General features: G+C 41.7%; 1 protein-coding gene and 1 non-coding gene across 8 annotated transcripts in view; one reads left to right on the forward strand and one right to left on the reverse strand.

The window, feature by feature from the left end:
* Positions 1-14,497, forward strand: part of Adam17 (ADAM metallopeptidase domain 17) — a 55,480-nt gene that overhangs the window by 39,343 nt on the left and 1,640 nt on the right. For 5 of the 7 annotated variants that reach the window (XM_015479988.2, XM_048804830.1, XM_048804831.1 and 2 more), the window contains 7 exons: positions 5,391-5,590; positions 6,481-6,584; positions 7,219-7,353; positions 10,405-10,535; positions 11,156-11,234; positions 12,369-12,457; positions 14,117-14,167. In XM_015479988.2, the coding sequence (XP_015335474.1) occupies positions 5,391-5,590; positions 6,481-6,584; positions 7,219-7,353; positions 10,405-10,535; positions 11,156-11,234; positions 12,369-12,457; positions 14,117-14,167 (789 nt within the window). Of the gene's footprint in view, positions 1-5,390; positions 5,591-6,480; positions 6,585-7,218; positions 7,354-10,404; positions 10,536-10,659; positions 10,786-11,155; positions 11,235-12,368; positions 12,458-14,116; positions 14,168-14,497 lie in introns of those variants that run through there. The other 2 variants (XM_048804829.1, XM_048804828.1) reach the window with 2 other exon arrangements.
* LOC125617341 lies at positions 2,125-2,227 on the reverse strand. Its single transcript, XR_007348320.1, has one exon. It is a non-coding gene; the product is annotated as a U6 spliceosomal RNA (small nuclear RNA).

Consider the following 14,497-nt stretch of genomic DNA (forward strand, 5'->3'; position numbering starts at 1 on the left):
ATATATATATATATTAGTTGTAGTTGACATAATACCTTTTTTAATTTTTCTATTTTTATGTGGTGTTGAGGATTGAACCCAGTGCCTCACACATGCTAGGCAAGCACTCTACCACTGAGCCACAACCCTAGCCCTACAAAGTACCTTGATATGTGGTTGTGTTTTGGGGTGAAGCACTTGTTCATCTACTAAAACTGTCATTTGGACATTTTTTTTTTGTAGTTTGGTATTACTAGGGATTAAACCCAGGGGTGTGATACTACTGAACTACAACCTCAGTCATGTCCATCCACCTTTTATTTTTTTTTTTTTAATATTTATTATTATTATTTTTTTTTTTAGTTTTCGGCAGACACAACATCTTTGTATGTGGTGCTGAGAATCGAACCCGGGCCGCACGCATGCCAGGCAAGCGCGCTACCACTTGAGCCACATCCCCAGCCCCTCCATCCACCTTTTAAAAAGTTTTTATTTTGAAACAGGGTCTCCCTAAGTCTTTGAGGCTAGCCTCAAACTTGCAGTCCTCTTACCTCAGCCTTCTGAGTAGCTGATTTGTACTGTTATATCAAAGTTAATCATGTGTAAATTTGGATTCTTAAAAAAATAATAATAAAAACTTGTGAGTTCTAGGTTTCAGGGTTGTCAGCTCAGTCTTTATGTTAAAGATTGTCATTTCATTTAAACTTTGTTGCTCATTTTAACTCTATGGTACTTCACAATTTGCATGTTTTCATTAACTTTTTTAGTAAAACACACAGTTTGCTGAATTATATGCCTCTTGTTTGCAGCTTTGTCTCTAGTCCTAGTAGAAGTACCTGCATAATAAAAAACAGTAATCTAGTGTACAGTGGTTCCTGTGTCTGGGGTGGGATTGATCCTGGGACCCCTGTCCCCTCGGACACCAAAATCTGCAGATGCTCATATCCCTTATACAAGATCATAGAGTCTTTGCACATCTTCTTGTGTGCTTAAGTCAGCTCTAGATTACTTATAAAATTAATACATTATAAATGCTGGGTGAGTTGTTTTACTACATTGTTTAGGGAATACTGACAAGAAAACTCTGTCCATGTACAGTACAGATGCTTTTTTCCATGATCTCTTTTTTTTGGTGGGGGGGTTACGGACCATGGATTGAACCCAGTGGTGCCAGTGAACCACATCCCAGCCCTCTTTTATATTTTATTTAGAGTCATGATCTCACTGTTGCTTAGGGCCTCGCTAAGTTACTGAGGCTAGCTTTGAATTTGCAGTCCTCCTGTTTACCTCCCAAGCCACTGGGTTATTGGCGTGCACCACTGTACCTGGCTCCTGAATATTTTTAATCCATGGGTGCAGAACCCACAGATATAAGGTCCAATTGTGTGAGTTGATTTGGGACGTTGTGAATAGTTTCAGAGACTGTTAACTCCTGGAGACCATACTGAAAGCCATGTTGACAGGTGTCTGGTCCTTTTGTTTCATCCTTTTATCTGGAGCTCTGCAGCATGGGGCAAACACTCCTGTTACTGAGGTGAAGTGAGCTAGCGGGGAACCTGGTCAGGAAGGGATGGTGAAATAGTTGCCTGGTTCCCTCTTGGAGCCAAGCTGTGGGTGAGTTTGAGTGTGAAACACGTGGAAGACAGGGTCACTGGGGTGTCCCTGCCCTCACCAGCTTTTCCATTCCCAGCCTCTGCACTTCTTGTGATCTTGAGTGTTGAATCTAGTTTTGTTCGAATGTCATGAGTAAACAGTCTTATTCTCTTGCTTTGCAATGCTACATTTTATATCTCCTTTACTTGACAACTTGTGCCTGAGAGAGATTTTCCTACCCCTTTTGCTCACTCTTCCAAATTATCCAAGCTTGAATTTTCATGTCTTTCTTAAAGATCATCTCTTCATTTCTAATCATATACATTATAGTTAGTGCCATATACACTTACAACAATGATGGGAATGGTATAGTAGCCAGTAGCCATGTGTGGCCATGGTGCAACTGAAATGTTGATTAGAGACTGAGGAATTGAATTTTAAATTCCACTTTATTTAAGTTTAATAGTGCTTGTCTATGTTTGGAGGGAAGAATAGGCTTTAACTATAAAAGGACGCAAGAGACCTTATTGGGAGAATGGGAATCATCCTTTTTTTTATGTGAAATACTTCATGAATTTGCTTGTCATCTTTGTGCAGGGGCCATGCTAATCTTCTCTGTATTGTTTCAATTTTAGTATATGTGCTGCTGAAGCAAGCATCAGGATGGGAATGTTCTAAAACTGATTTATGATGATGGTTTCACTGCTTGGTAAAGTTATCAAGGAAATCATGGACTTTTATCTTTGAAGTGGATGAGCTTATTATTAGCTGGGTGTAGTGCTGCACAACTGTAATCCTGGCACTTTGGAAGGCTGAGCCAGGATTGCAAATTTGAGGCCAGCCTCAGCAACTTAGACCCTATCTCAAAAGGGCTGGGAATATAGCTCAGCGGTAAACCATCCCTGGGTTCAATTCTCCATACCACCAAAAAAAATAAGAAAGAAATGGATTAGCTTTGTGATGTGTACATGTGCCTCAGCAAACCTGTTAAAAAGAAAATAACAACAACAAACCAGTGTAGAAGCAGAAAAAAAGGGGTGAAGGTATAGAGCTCATGGAGACATGTGCTGGTCAGTGTGGAAGGTGGTGAGGGGCAGTGGGCATTTATGATTCCATTCTTTCCACTTAGTAGATGGCTGGACATTTCTATTTAAAAAAAAAAAAAAGGATAAAATACATTGAGGGCAGCCAGTCTGAGTGTATTTGCATCCTCCTTCCTGTGATCAGAGAGGCTCTGTCAGTCACTTTTGTAGTGACCTGGATATTGCACCAGTCCTCGAAGTAGCAAAATGTGTCTTCAGACATAGGCATGTAGCCCCATGGATTGAGCTACACCCACCTTTTCTTTGTGATTTTTCCCCTTTGCCCTGTTTGGGATAGAATGTTCCATGGAAATGCCCTTTGTGTGTCCCCTTCTCTTGCTTTGCCTTTGGGTGTGGCCTACCTAGATGTCAGTCCAACCTGCTGACAGCAGACATCATGAAGCTAGACTCAGCCCCCTGAAACCTGACCTCTTGCCTCATTTGAATTGCTTCTTGCTCTCTTTCTGTAGACCTTTAAGGTCAGATGAGCCATCACAGGACTCCCAAAGAAAAAAGTATCTCTGACTGTTGTGTGGTTATTTCGTGCAGCCCAGTTCACCTGGAGTGACCCTGAATGTTTTAGTCTTGAGGAACGCGACAATACATAACAAGAAAAAAAAACTCTCAATAGTTATATATGGCTAGTGGCTACCATGTGGGTAGTGCTGCTATAATTGGACAGGTTCCTTGTTCCTTGGTTATGAGGACAGTGTCAGACTTTTAGTTTGTAGGCTATGCCTCGGGATATGCGTGGATGTATGCATTGTACTGTTTTTCCGCTATAAGTTCTTCCTAAGAGGGATTTTTCCTTGGATTCTCCACAGGCCTGTAAGAACTTACTAAGGAGAGTGGCACCTGGGCAGAAGTGTTTTTTTCTTTAGATGTTGGGCTATCAGCAAAGAATGGCTTATTTATTTTGTCCCAAGTATATCATGTTTAGTGTTGTTTTTTTTTTTTTTTTTAATAATTTGGTTTTTTCTAAGTAGCACTCTCCTTGTAAGAAGAAGATGCTGTGCATATTTTATATATAAATGAATTCCTTAATAAAATGTTTTAATCAAATGAAAGGGGCTATAGGACAGAAATAAGGTGGTTCTTTTACCTGGGTAGGCCTTGCCTCCCTCTAGATGGGCTGATGAAGAACAACAGTTAGAAGGGGGCTTCATGGGCTCTGAACAAATGAATTAGTGAAAGGAAGCATGGGGACACTGAAGGTTGTCATTTAGGATGGTTATCTGAAGGCAAGAGGGGGTTGTGAGATAAGGATGCAAACAGAAGGCAGGAGCCATTGAGGGCTTGGGTAGGCAGAAACCTTAGTGGAGGATTGGTCGCTGTTTCCTTAGCATTATCCTGGACATCTGTGGCTTGGGAGGTGTAGCTGATAATGACATATTCTTTTCTGTTTACTATGAACTTTAATTCACTTGAAAGTGAACTGGTAAGATTGAGCTCATGCATCTGCAATGCCAGTGAATGAATAAACTCTCCCAGAAAAAACAACTGTCTGAAACTTAGATTGGGGCACCTGGATCTATTAAGTGTTTTTACTGTAATGTAAGCAGACTGGAGATTGTTCACAAAGCCTAGTTGGCATTTCTGGGTAGGGTGATGAGGTCCTCCAGAAAGTGACTCCCTTGGTACCTGTTGGAGGGCTTATGCTTTCTCTTCTCAGTGCTTGGGACTGTCTAGGCTGAAACTGAAGCCATTTAGCTCCTGCAGAGCTGTGGAGATTCTGCCTTAAGAAATAATCACACTTAGCTTCCCCGAGCACCTTATGCCTTTCCTGAGCATTTTGGTGGTTCTCTGCTCTTCCTTTTCCCTTGGGACACTGGTCAGAGAAACAAAATATTGTAGACTCAGGAAAATATTTAGGCAACAGTTTGGAATTTAATGTTTAAAATATCTTCTATGTAATATGCCTCTTACAAAGCTGAAATATTTGGAAACTTCACATGGTACATTCATATAAAGAGCCAGGGAAAGGGAAGTGGGTAAACCAGAAGCAGACCCTCTTTTACATTCCTGAACTTACTCTGCCTGATTCTTATGTCACCACAGCACTTGCATGCCTGAGGGGCAGTTTCAATCTAATGGGATTTGTGAGCTCCTTGTTCTGCTAGACTGCTTGTTCCCTTGATGGGATATTTGGTCCCAGTATTATCATCACTTGCCTTCACGTGAAAACTTTTAGGTCTTTAAGCAAATACACAGCAGCCATTTAGTTCCCTGCAAAGGAATATAACTCAATTCCATATAAATGACATTTTGAAGGTGACTGAGACCACTTGACATAGCTCTGGGGTGGCTCTAATGGTGTTTTTTTGTTTGTTTTTTAAAAATATATATCTACTTCTTTTAGTTGTCAGTGGACTTTTACTTATTTATATGTGGTGCTGAGAATCGAACCCAGTGCCTCACACATGCTAGGCAAGCGCTCTGCCACTGAGCCAGAACCCTGATGTCTTCTAATTATGTTTTTTACATTAAGAATTTGTCCCTAAAGAAACAGATCAGGAGCTGGGGCTGTAGCTCAGTGGCAGAGCACTTGCCTAGCATGTATGTGGCACTGATTTGATCCTCAGCACCACATAAAAAGTAAATGAATAAGTATATTGTATGCACCTTTACATCAGAAAAATACTAAAAAGAAAAAAGAAAAAGAAACAGTACAAACACTCCACGGAGATAAATTTTAATTATATTATTTTGGGCCCTTGTGGCTTTTTCTCTCTCAAGATGTTTTCAAACTGCAGTAAGCAGTCCATCTATAAGACTATTGAAAGTAAGGCCCAGGAGTGTTTTAAGGAGCGGAGCAACAAAGTGTGTGGGAACTCCAGGGTGGATGAAGGAGAAGAATGTGACCCCGGCATCATGTACCTGAATAATGACACCTGCTGCAATAGCGACTGCACGCTGAAGCCAGGTGTACAGTGCAGGTGAGAAACACTCCCACATTGAGTCTGGGGGGTTGGTACAATCAATGTCTGTGTAATAGAAGATTGAAAATACAGGGTTTTAAAACTGTGTGTGTGTATGAGAGAGAAAAAGAGAGAAGCTTTCTGGAAAGCAGTTTGGCACAATGTAAAAACATTACTCAACTTGCATGCTTTTCCACCTAGCAGTCCCACAGTTCAGAGAATCTTTTTAAAGGAAGTAGATGTACAGGAAGGTGATATAACAAGGATACAAGCTCATGGCTGTATCCTTTCATAATAGCAAAACATTGGAAACAATCAAAATTGCCATCCTAGAATATAAATTAATTATCATATATCTATACAATAGAATAATGTTTCTATTTAATGACATAAACTGTGAAGAAAGCAGGTTACAATTAGAAGGTACCAATATTTCCATATTTATGTCCCCTTGATAGACTAGAGCCTGGCTTAGGAAGAAACTTTATACTTTATGGTGAATAACTGAAACTAACCTGTGCATATATATTTTGTATTAATGCTATAGATGAGTGCCAACAGGGAGTGGGGCTCTGGCGGCCTAGTGCCATAGCTGTTGATTGTCTGGTAGACCCCTGGTTTTTTTGTTTCATTTAATTAATGCGTTAATAAAAACAAAGGACACTGAGGTGTTGTAAAGATGATCTATCTATATCCTTATTCTTTCCTACTAAAGTGTGGTATTGATGCTGCCTTATCTACATTAGGAAGGGGCAGAGGGTGGGCAGGTGACTCTAACTCCAGGGAAGTCTGACTATGCAGGAGTGGTGAGTTAGGCAGGGGTCTTTCCTGTGATGTCACTGTAACAGCACTGTAGGCGTTTAATGAGGGCCTGTCATTTGAATTGAATTGTCTCTGTTCTTCCACAGTGACAGGAACAGTCCTTGCTGTAAGAACTGTCAGTTTGAAACTGCCCAGAAGAAGTGCCAGGAGGCTATTAATGCTACCTGCAAAGGCGTGTCTTACTGCACAGGTAGTGCTTTTGCTGCTCTCTTGGAATACTGTGATTCAAGTGTGAATGTATATGCTTGAAAAACAAGTGATGTTTTGGTTTAGATGAAAGCAACCCCTTAACTCTTGTTGTTTGCCATGTGCTCACTTCTTTCGTGAGAGACACTGTGTTGCAGTGTGTCATATACTTGTAGAACTGGTGGACCTGTGTTTTAGTCAGCTTTTTTTCCTTTTGCTCCTGTGACTAAAAGATCTGACCAGAACAATTTTAAAATAGGAAAAGTTTATTTGAGGGCTCACGGTTTCAGAGGTCTTAGTCTGTAGAAGGCAGCTCCATTCCTCAGGACTTGAGGTGAGGCAGAACATCATAGTGGAAGAGTGTGGCAGAGGGAAACAGCTAACATGCTGATCAGGAAGCAGAGAGTCTCCACTTGTCAGATACAAATACATACCCCAAAGCCATACCTCTCCACTTCAGCTACCACTCAGTTAATTCCTATCAGGGGATTAATGCACTGATTGGGTTAAAGCTCTCACAACCCAATCATTTCCCCTCTGAACCTTCTTGCATTGTCTCACTCATGAGCTTTTGGGGGCCACCTCACATCTAAATAATAACAACCTGTGACTCTTATGCTCACTGTTTTTGCCCTCAGGGAACAGCAGTGAGTGTCCACCACCAGGAAATGCTGAAGATGATACAGTTTGCTTGGACCTTGGCAAGTGTAAGGATGGGAAGTGCATCCCCTTCTGTGAGAGGGAGCAGCAGCTGGAGCCCTGTGCGTGCAACGGTGAGCATGGCTTAGCGCTGAGTGCTGCAGCAGGAGGAAATATGGCCTTTGCCTTCCAGATTCCCTATGGAGACCTGGCATGTCAGCTGCTCACAGCTGGTAAAGGTAGTGATGAGAACCAAGCCAGTGACCAGGAGAGCAGGAAGGCAGGGCAGTGTCTACATGCATCTCTGCATTCAGACTCTAGCTCTCCAACTACCTGCATGAACTGCTCAGTGGTTGGTCATCTTGCTTCATTTTTAGACCATGTGGCAGTCTTTGGGGTGGGGTAGAAGACTTTTGGGTATGGGTAGAAAACTGTCTTCACCCTTCTCCCACATACAAATCACAAAAGCAGCAGAAGCTGTCTGCACTCCATTGCCATCAAATTAGTAAACTCCTTCATGAACCCAACCAGAGAGCTCATTTCAGAATCTGAACCCAGTAGGTGGAATTTTTGCTGTTGTCAGAAAGTCTTGTTCGCCTTTGATCACTGTGGAGCAGTCTGGAATAGGAGCCCTTATGCTGGCCTCACTGTCAGTTTTCAATAAGTTTCAATGCTCTTTTAAGCCTTTGGGTCTGAGAAGAGGCCATAATGTAAGAGGTTCTGCCAGGTAGAAGGAATAACATGTAAGCAAAGAAGAAAGCTGGATGATGTGTACACCTGTAATCCCAGTGACTTGGGAGTCTGGGGCAGGAGGATTACAAGGTTGAGGCCATCCCCAGCAACTTACTAAAGTCCTAAGCAACTTAGTGAGACTCTATCTCAAAATAAAAAGGGCTAGGGATGTTGCTCGGTGGTAAAGTTACCCCGGTTCAATACCCAATACAAAAAAAAAGAAAGAAAAAAATCTGGGGATGTGGCTCAATGGTAGAGTGTTTGCCTACCATGCATGAGGCCTTGGTTTCCATCCCCAGCACTGAGCAAAAAAAAAAAAACAAGACAGAAAACACTTTGTAGATGCCAAGTAAATGATTTATTGAGTGAGTGGTAATAGGCTTGGGGTGCTTTTGGAAGAACAGCACCTGAGACACAGTAAATGCCCAATAAATATTTGATAACGATTTGTTTTTTTGTGTGTGTATTCTAGTTGATTTTCTTCTGAGCACAAATTTGGGCTTTCCCCTGGGTCAGATTAAGACCGTTCTTAAATTGCAGTCCTGGGTTAAATTTTGGCATTTCTATTATTTCTGTGTGTATCCACATGGCATCTTTTGTGCCAGGTGCTATCACAGTGGGTCTTGGGAAAGGTGTTGTTGAGTGTAGGCTGTGGGCTCATGTTAACTGGCAGGTTGCTCAGCTCCCCACCTGCCCTGCAGGTGGAGAGTTCTGACACTTATGCTGGAGTCAATTGGCTCTATGGAGTGTACTTTAAACTGAGAGGCTGCTTGGGCGCGGTGGCACACACCTGGAACCCAAGTGACTCATGAAGACTGAAGCAGGAAGTTTGCAAGTTCAAGGCCATCCTGGGCAATTTAGGGAGACTGCCTTGAAATAAAAAGGGCGGGGTGGGGGATGGGGTTGTGGCTCAGCAGTAGAGCACTTGCCTAGCATGTGGGAGGCCCTGGGTTCGATCCTCAGCACCACATAAAAATAAATAAAGGTATTATGTCCAGCTACAACTAAAAAATAAATTTTTTTTTTTTTTAAAAAAGGACAGGGGATGTAGCTCAGTGGTTATGCATCCTTAGGGTCAATCCCCATTACTGTCAAAACAAAACACACATAACCCTGAGAATCCAGGGATTAAAATCTGCAAGGTAACAAGAGTGTTAGGTCAAAGGGACACATTTTAAGAGTATTTCTGAGCACAATTACACATGCCTATAATCCTAATGACTCAGGAAGCTAAGGCAGGAGTATCACAGGTTCATGGCCAACCTCAGCAACTTAGTAAGACCCTGTCTCAAACTAAAAATACAGAGGACTGAGGAATGTAGCTCGGTGGTTGAGTATCCCTGTCCAGAAGGGGAGGGTTATTATGAAGGGCTTGCATAGAGGGAATACTTTATCCTTGTCTTTTAAGAGGGCCTTTTTTTGGGGGTGGGGGTCTGCTGGGGATTGAACTCAGGGGCATTCAACCACTGAGCCACATCCCCAGTCCTATTTTGTATTTTATTTAGACACAGGATCTCACTGAGTTGCTTAGTGCCTCACCTTTTGCTGGGGCTGGCTTTGAACTTGCCATCCTCCTGCCTCAGCTTCCCCAGCCACTGGGATTATAGGCGTATGTCACTATGCCTGGCTTAAGGGGGCTTTTAAACAGAGACTCTTCTGTGTAGACTTTTAAAGCCTTGTAGCTTGAGGACTATGAACTTAGAAACTGTTAGGGGATGAATTTGGCTAGTATTGTTACCGCTGTTGACCGGTGACGAGTTCTTGCTTCCCCAATGTTGAAGAATAACACCAAAGAAGCACGCCGAGGCAAGGTCAGAGTAGAAATTAGAAGTTTATTAAAGGACAGCAGAAAAGACTTCTCCCGGAGGAAGAAGGGGACCCAAGAGGTGGAATCCGTGGAAGGGATGTTGTCTCCCCTTTTTATAGTTCTTTCAGTGATGGAATGTAGGTGGGAAGGCCCGAGGGGTGGGACACAGGTGGGCCAAAGAAGTAATCTGGTCAGGAAGGACTTCTGAGTCAGCACCTTTTTGCTGGGGGCTGTTCATTGACATTTCTTTGAGGTGGACTTTGGCCTAGGGCCTTTTGGGACTTCATTAACATTCCATGAGTTGTCCTGTGTTTTCCGGAATCATTGCCAGCATGGCCTCCATTTTAGATTTCACTCTGTATTAGACCCGATTTACCTAACTACACTGACTACCTAACTTTAAATCTGGCTTCAGTATTATCTTTTGTGTGTTGGGTGCACTCACACATGGTATTGGGGTTGAACCCAGGACCCTGTATATGCTAGGCAAGTGCTCTACCACTGAGTTACATCCCCAACCCCAGATAGTGTTAGTTTTTGAAATAAAAAACATGTGTTTGGAAAAGCATGGTCAGAGAAGAGGAGAGGAGGAAGAAACTGGGTGGCAGAGGACTCAGTGTCAGGCATTGTGCTATCTCTGTTTCAGAAACTGACAACTCATGCAAGGTGTGCTGTAGAGACCGTTCTGGCCGGTGTGTACCCTATGTCGACGCTGAGCAAAAGAACCTATTTTTGAGGAAAGGGAAGCCCTGTACAGTAGGGTTTTGTGACATGAATGTGAGTATTTATGTAAAGCTTGTTTTGAAACAGACTAGAAATTCTTGTATCGGATTTGATTTTGCAAATGGCTGACAATCCTTATGTCTTTCTAACCCACTGCTTGTTTTTATTGGGATTTTAGAGTTATGTATGGGAATTGCTTAAGAAGAAACAGCCAAGTGCTCTCAGGTCACTGGAGCTCAGACTTCCTATAAAGAAAGAAGTCTTCTGAACTCAGATGGATAAGACCCTGGGTGGGAACCTTATGGTAAAATTGGTTGGTTTCAGGCCCTCGGTTCTAATAATTGGTTTCCTAAGTTACTTGCAGAATTGACTAAGACTGCAAAATTGTTCACAGTGTGATTCTGAAGCAGGTACTAAGTGAGTAGAAAAGACCAAGCCTACTTGAGTTTTATCTCCTGGTAATTTTAGTTCACTTATAATAAAACTGGACTAATTGTGAAAACATCATGACAGCAACATCTTACCTTCTTAGGTATTACACTGAAATTATTGTCTTGTGCCCAAGATAGTCCACTACGTGATTTAAATGCCCAGTATTTTTTTTTTTTTTATAAAGCCATATTGCTTCTAGATGCATTGCTTTAGGGATAATGCTGTATATTTTCCCTTCGTAGGGCAAATGCGAGAAACGAGTACAGGATGTAATAGAGAGATTTTGGGATTTCATTGACCAGTTGAGCATCAATACTTTTGGTAGGTGATTTCCCCAGATGTGATTTATTTTTTCCCTTCCTCCTTTCCTTCTCTTTGGGATTGAACCCAGGGATACTTTACAACTGAGCTACACCCCCAGCCCTTTTCACACTTTTTACTTCAAGATAATCTAAGTTGCTAAGGCTGGCCTCAAAGTTGGGAATCCTTTTTCCTCATCTTCTCAAGTTGCTGGGAATATAGGCATGTGAACTGAGCTGATTTCTATAACATTAGAAAAGTGTGGTTTCAAAATTCGTGCTCTCATCCTGCAGAAAATGAAAATATAACAGTTTTGTTGACCAGGATAGTTCACTCATTATAGTTGTGTCCCTGTGTAGCTTGGATATATGAATTTTCAAAGGAGGGAATTACTGTAAATCTGTCTCCTGTTTGATATAAGATTTATTTATTTAAAGGTAGGCATCAGGGGCTGGGGTTGTGGCTCAGTGGCAGAGGGCTTGTCTAGCACACATGAGGCCCTGGGTTCAATCCTCAGCACTACATAAAAATGAAATGGAGATATTGTGTCCACCTACAACTAAAAAATAAATATTAAAAAAAATAAAAATTGCCCTTAAAAAAATAAATAAATAAAAGTGGGCATCAGAGGCTTGGGTTGTGGCTCAGTGGTAGAGCGCTTGCCTAGCATGCTTCAGGCACTGGGTTCGATTCTTAGCATCATATACAAATAAATAAAATAAAGGTCCATGAACAACTAAAAAATATTAAAAAAAAAAAGTGGGCATCCGATTTTGCAAAGCATTGGTATGTATTATGTTCTCAAGGGTCCCTAATTTAGAAGTCAGTCACAAAAATAATAGTATCCAAGTGACAAAAACATGGTCTTCTCAAGAAAGTGCTACCAAGTAGTGGCACTGTGAGTACCTAGTATCTTGGCATAGTTACTCACTCTAGGGAGAATGCTGGACACTGCAGTCTCTTTGTCCTCAGGGTGCCAGGGTTGTTTCTCTAATAGCATGTGGTGTGGAAATGGTTGAGTCTAATGCAGGAGCAAGATGTTCGTTCCTCTCAGTATGGGGTGGGTAATGGTGTCCAGCCATAATAGTCTAAGAGAATTCCCTTGTGATTTGTAAAGTTCTTGGTCAAGACATTCATGTTTGGAATTGTTCACAGGGAAGTTTTTAGCAGACAACATCGTAGGATCTGTCCTGGTTTTCTCCTTGATATTTTGGATTCCTTTCAGCATTCTTGTTCATTGTGTGGTAAGTCACCAATTTTTAAGTAACCAAGCATTTTATTAAAATGTTGAGCAATTCCGTGTAACATGTAACTTTTGGAAAAGAAAACTTGTTTTTAGCAAAGTCTGTCCTGATGTTTCTAATGACATTTTTGATGTTTTCTTAGGAGAGCCTGTCATATAGACATCTTAGCTGATGGTCTTTTTTCTTATTTTGTTTGGGTGTTTTACTTTCATAAGTAATTTCTTAGGTATTTTACACTTTTACATGCAGACTCATTTAATTGGATTTGCCTGGGACCTTTGAGCGAAGCTTTTTATACAGGAGCATTTTCAGGTTAGCGTGTTATTAACACTAAAAATCAAACGTCAGCATTTCAAAGCTGTTCCTCACATAGTATCCATATAGGTTCCTAGCATTGTATAGGGTATTTACATCTTTCCAACTAAGTAAGAAGGAGCATTCTTTCCTCTTCTTGCTCAAAATGAATTAACAGTTATAAGTTAATTTGGGCTTTGCTTAAGGAATTCCAGGTACTTTATAAATTTGAGCCTTTTTTCAAACTTTTCTTTACAAACCCATTTACCTTGCATCTATGGGGAATGGGGGCTGTGTGCTATAGAGATGAGGAAGTCAGACTCAGACTTCCAGACTTATTCTGACTCACGCTCACTCTGCTCCTGTGAGCTGGAAGAGTTATAGCATAGCTAGCTCACATGGCAAAGGTGCTTTTCATTCCTACTGGGTTCTCAGACTTAGCAGGTACCTCACTGAACAGCTCTTCCTTAGGGCGGAGAGCATGATGGTATGGTATAGGAGCAAACTCTCTGGGGAGCATTTCTGCTACAGCAGGGCTTTCTTGAGGTGATGAAGAGCTGTGTCCTTCACGATTGCTTTTACTGGAGTTAAACCTGTTTTATTTACAGTGGAAGTTGTACTAAGGACCGCACAGCTACTCTTGATTTCAGAACAGATTCTGTGACTTGTGGGTTGGTAGATGATGGCTTGTTTCTAGCCACAGAAAACCATCATGGCAGTAGATCTGAGCTGAGACCCTGATTTTTGGTGCTGCCTTGCCTTTGTCAGTCACTTGTTACGCTTCAGCCACACACAAGAACCAGGAGAGAGAGCAGATGACTTTGTATTTAGTCTTCTGCAGAAATATAAGGATTGAGGCCCAGCTCCTCCAATAATTTGGTTTCTGTGGATACAGCTGCGAAGAGTGTGAGGCTGTGGGTGCTGAGAAGGCAAGCATTGCCATCTTGGTCTCCTGCCTGCTGCCCATGCAGCCAATACTGGTGCATCAGCCTTTTGACTTTGTCCTCAAGATTCCCGTGGTATCTACTCACAGGGTGAGTTCTCTCAGAAAAGCAGCACTTAAACTCTGCCTTTCCATGCTAATACCAATATTTATGCAGAGTAAACATTTCTAGTCTCGCTTATACAAGAAACATGTTCTCATTTAGTGCACCCTGTGACACTTTTATGCCAGGTGGAGGAATGGAACCCAGGGCTGCATGTATGTTAGGCAAGTGCCCCACCACGGAGCCATACTCCACTCCCATGCTGCCCATTATGGTTCAGTTTCTGAGTTCCTCATTTCATCTTAGGAGGAAAGAATATGTAGCCACTGAGGTGTGGGTGTGTAGGAATTGTTTTTTCTTACTATTCCTTTTTTTCTAGGATAAGAAATTGGATAAGCAATATGAATCACTGTCTCTGTTTAACCCCAGTGTAAGTATACCACATGAAAATAAAGAATAATTTTTGGTTACATTTTGAGATCCTATTAGGCAAAGATCTTCAGTTGACACCCAGCAAGAGTCTCTACCTTTACAGCTCAGCCCTTTTGGCTAAAAGGATCTAGGTTGCATGTGAACTCTCCTGATAGCAGTGATGTACTTATTAGTTGGGTGGATAGATATTTAGAGGGGAGCCCTGGGCTCCCCTTCCCTACAGCTGTTTGGAGTGCTTTAGCTGTTCAGCACTGAGTTGTTTTCAGATCTTTTCCTGTAATAGGTCTTTATAATTGAGTTCTCTTTTGGATGCCTAAATACCAAGTTG

This window comes from Marmota marmota, unplaced genomic scaffold, assembly GCF_001458135.2.
Source record: "Marmota marmota marmota unplaced genomic scaffold, marMar, whole genome shotgun sequence".
NCBI lineage: Eukaryota > Metazoa > Chordata > Mammalia > Rodentia > Sciuridae > Marmota > Marmota marmota.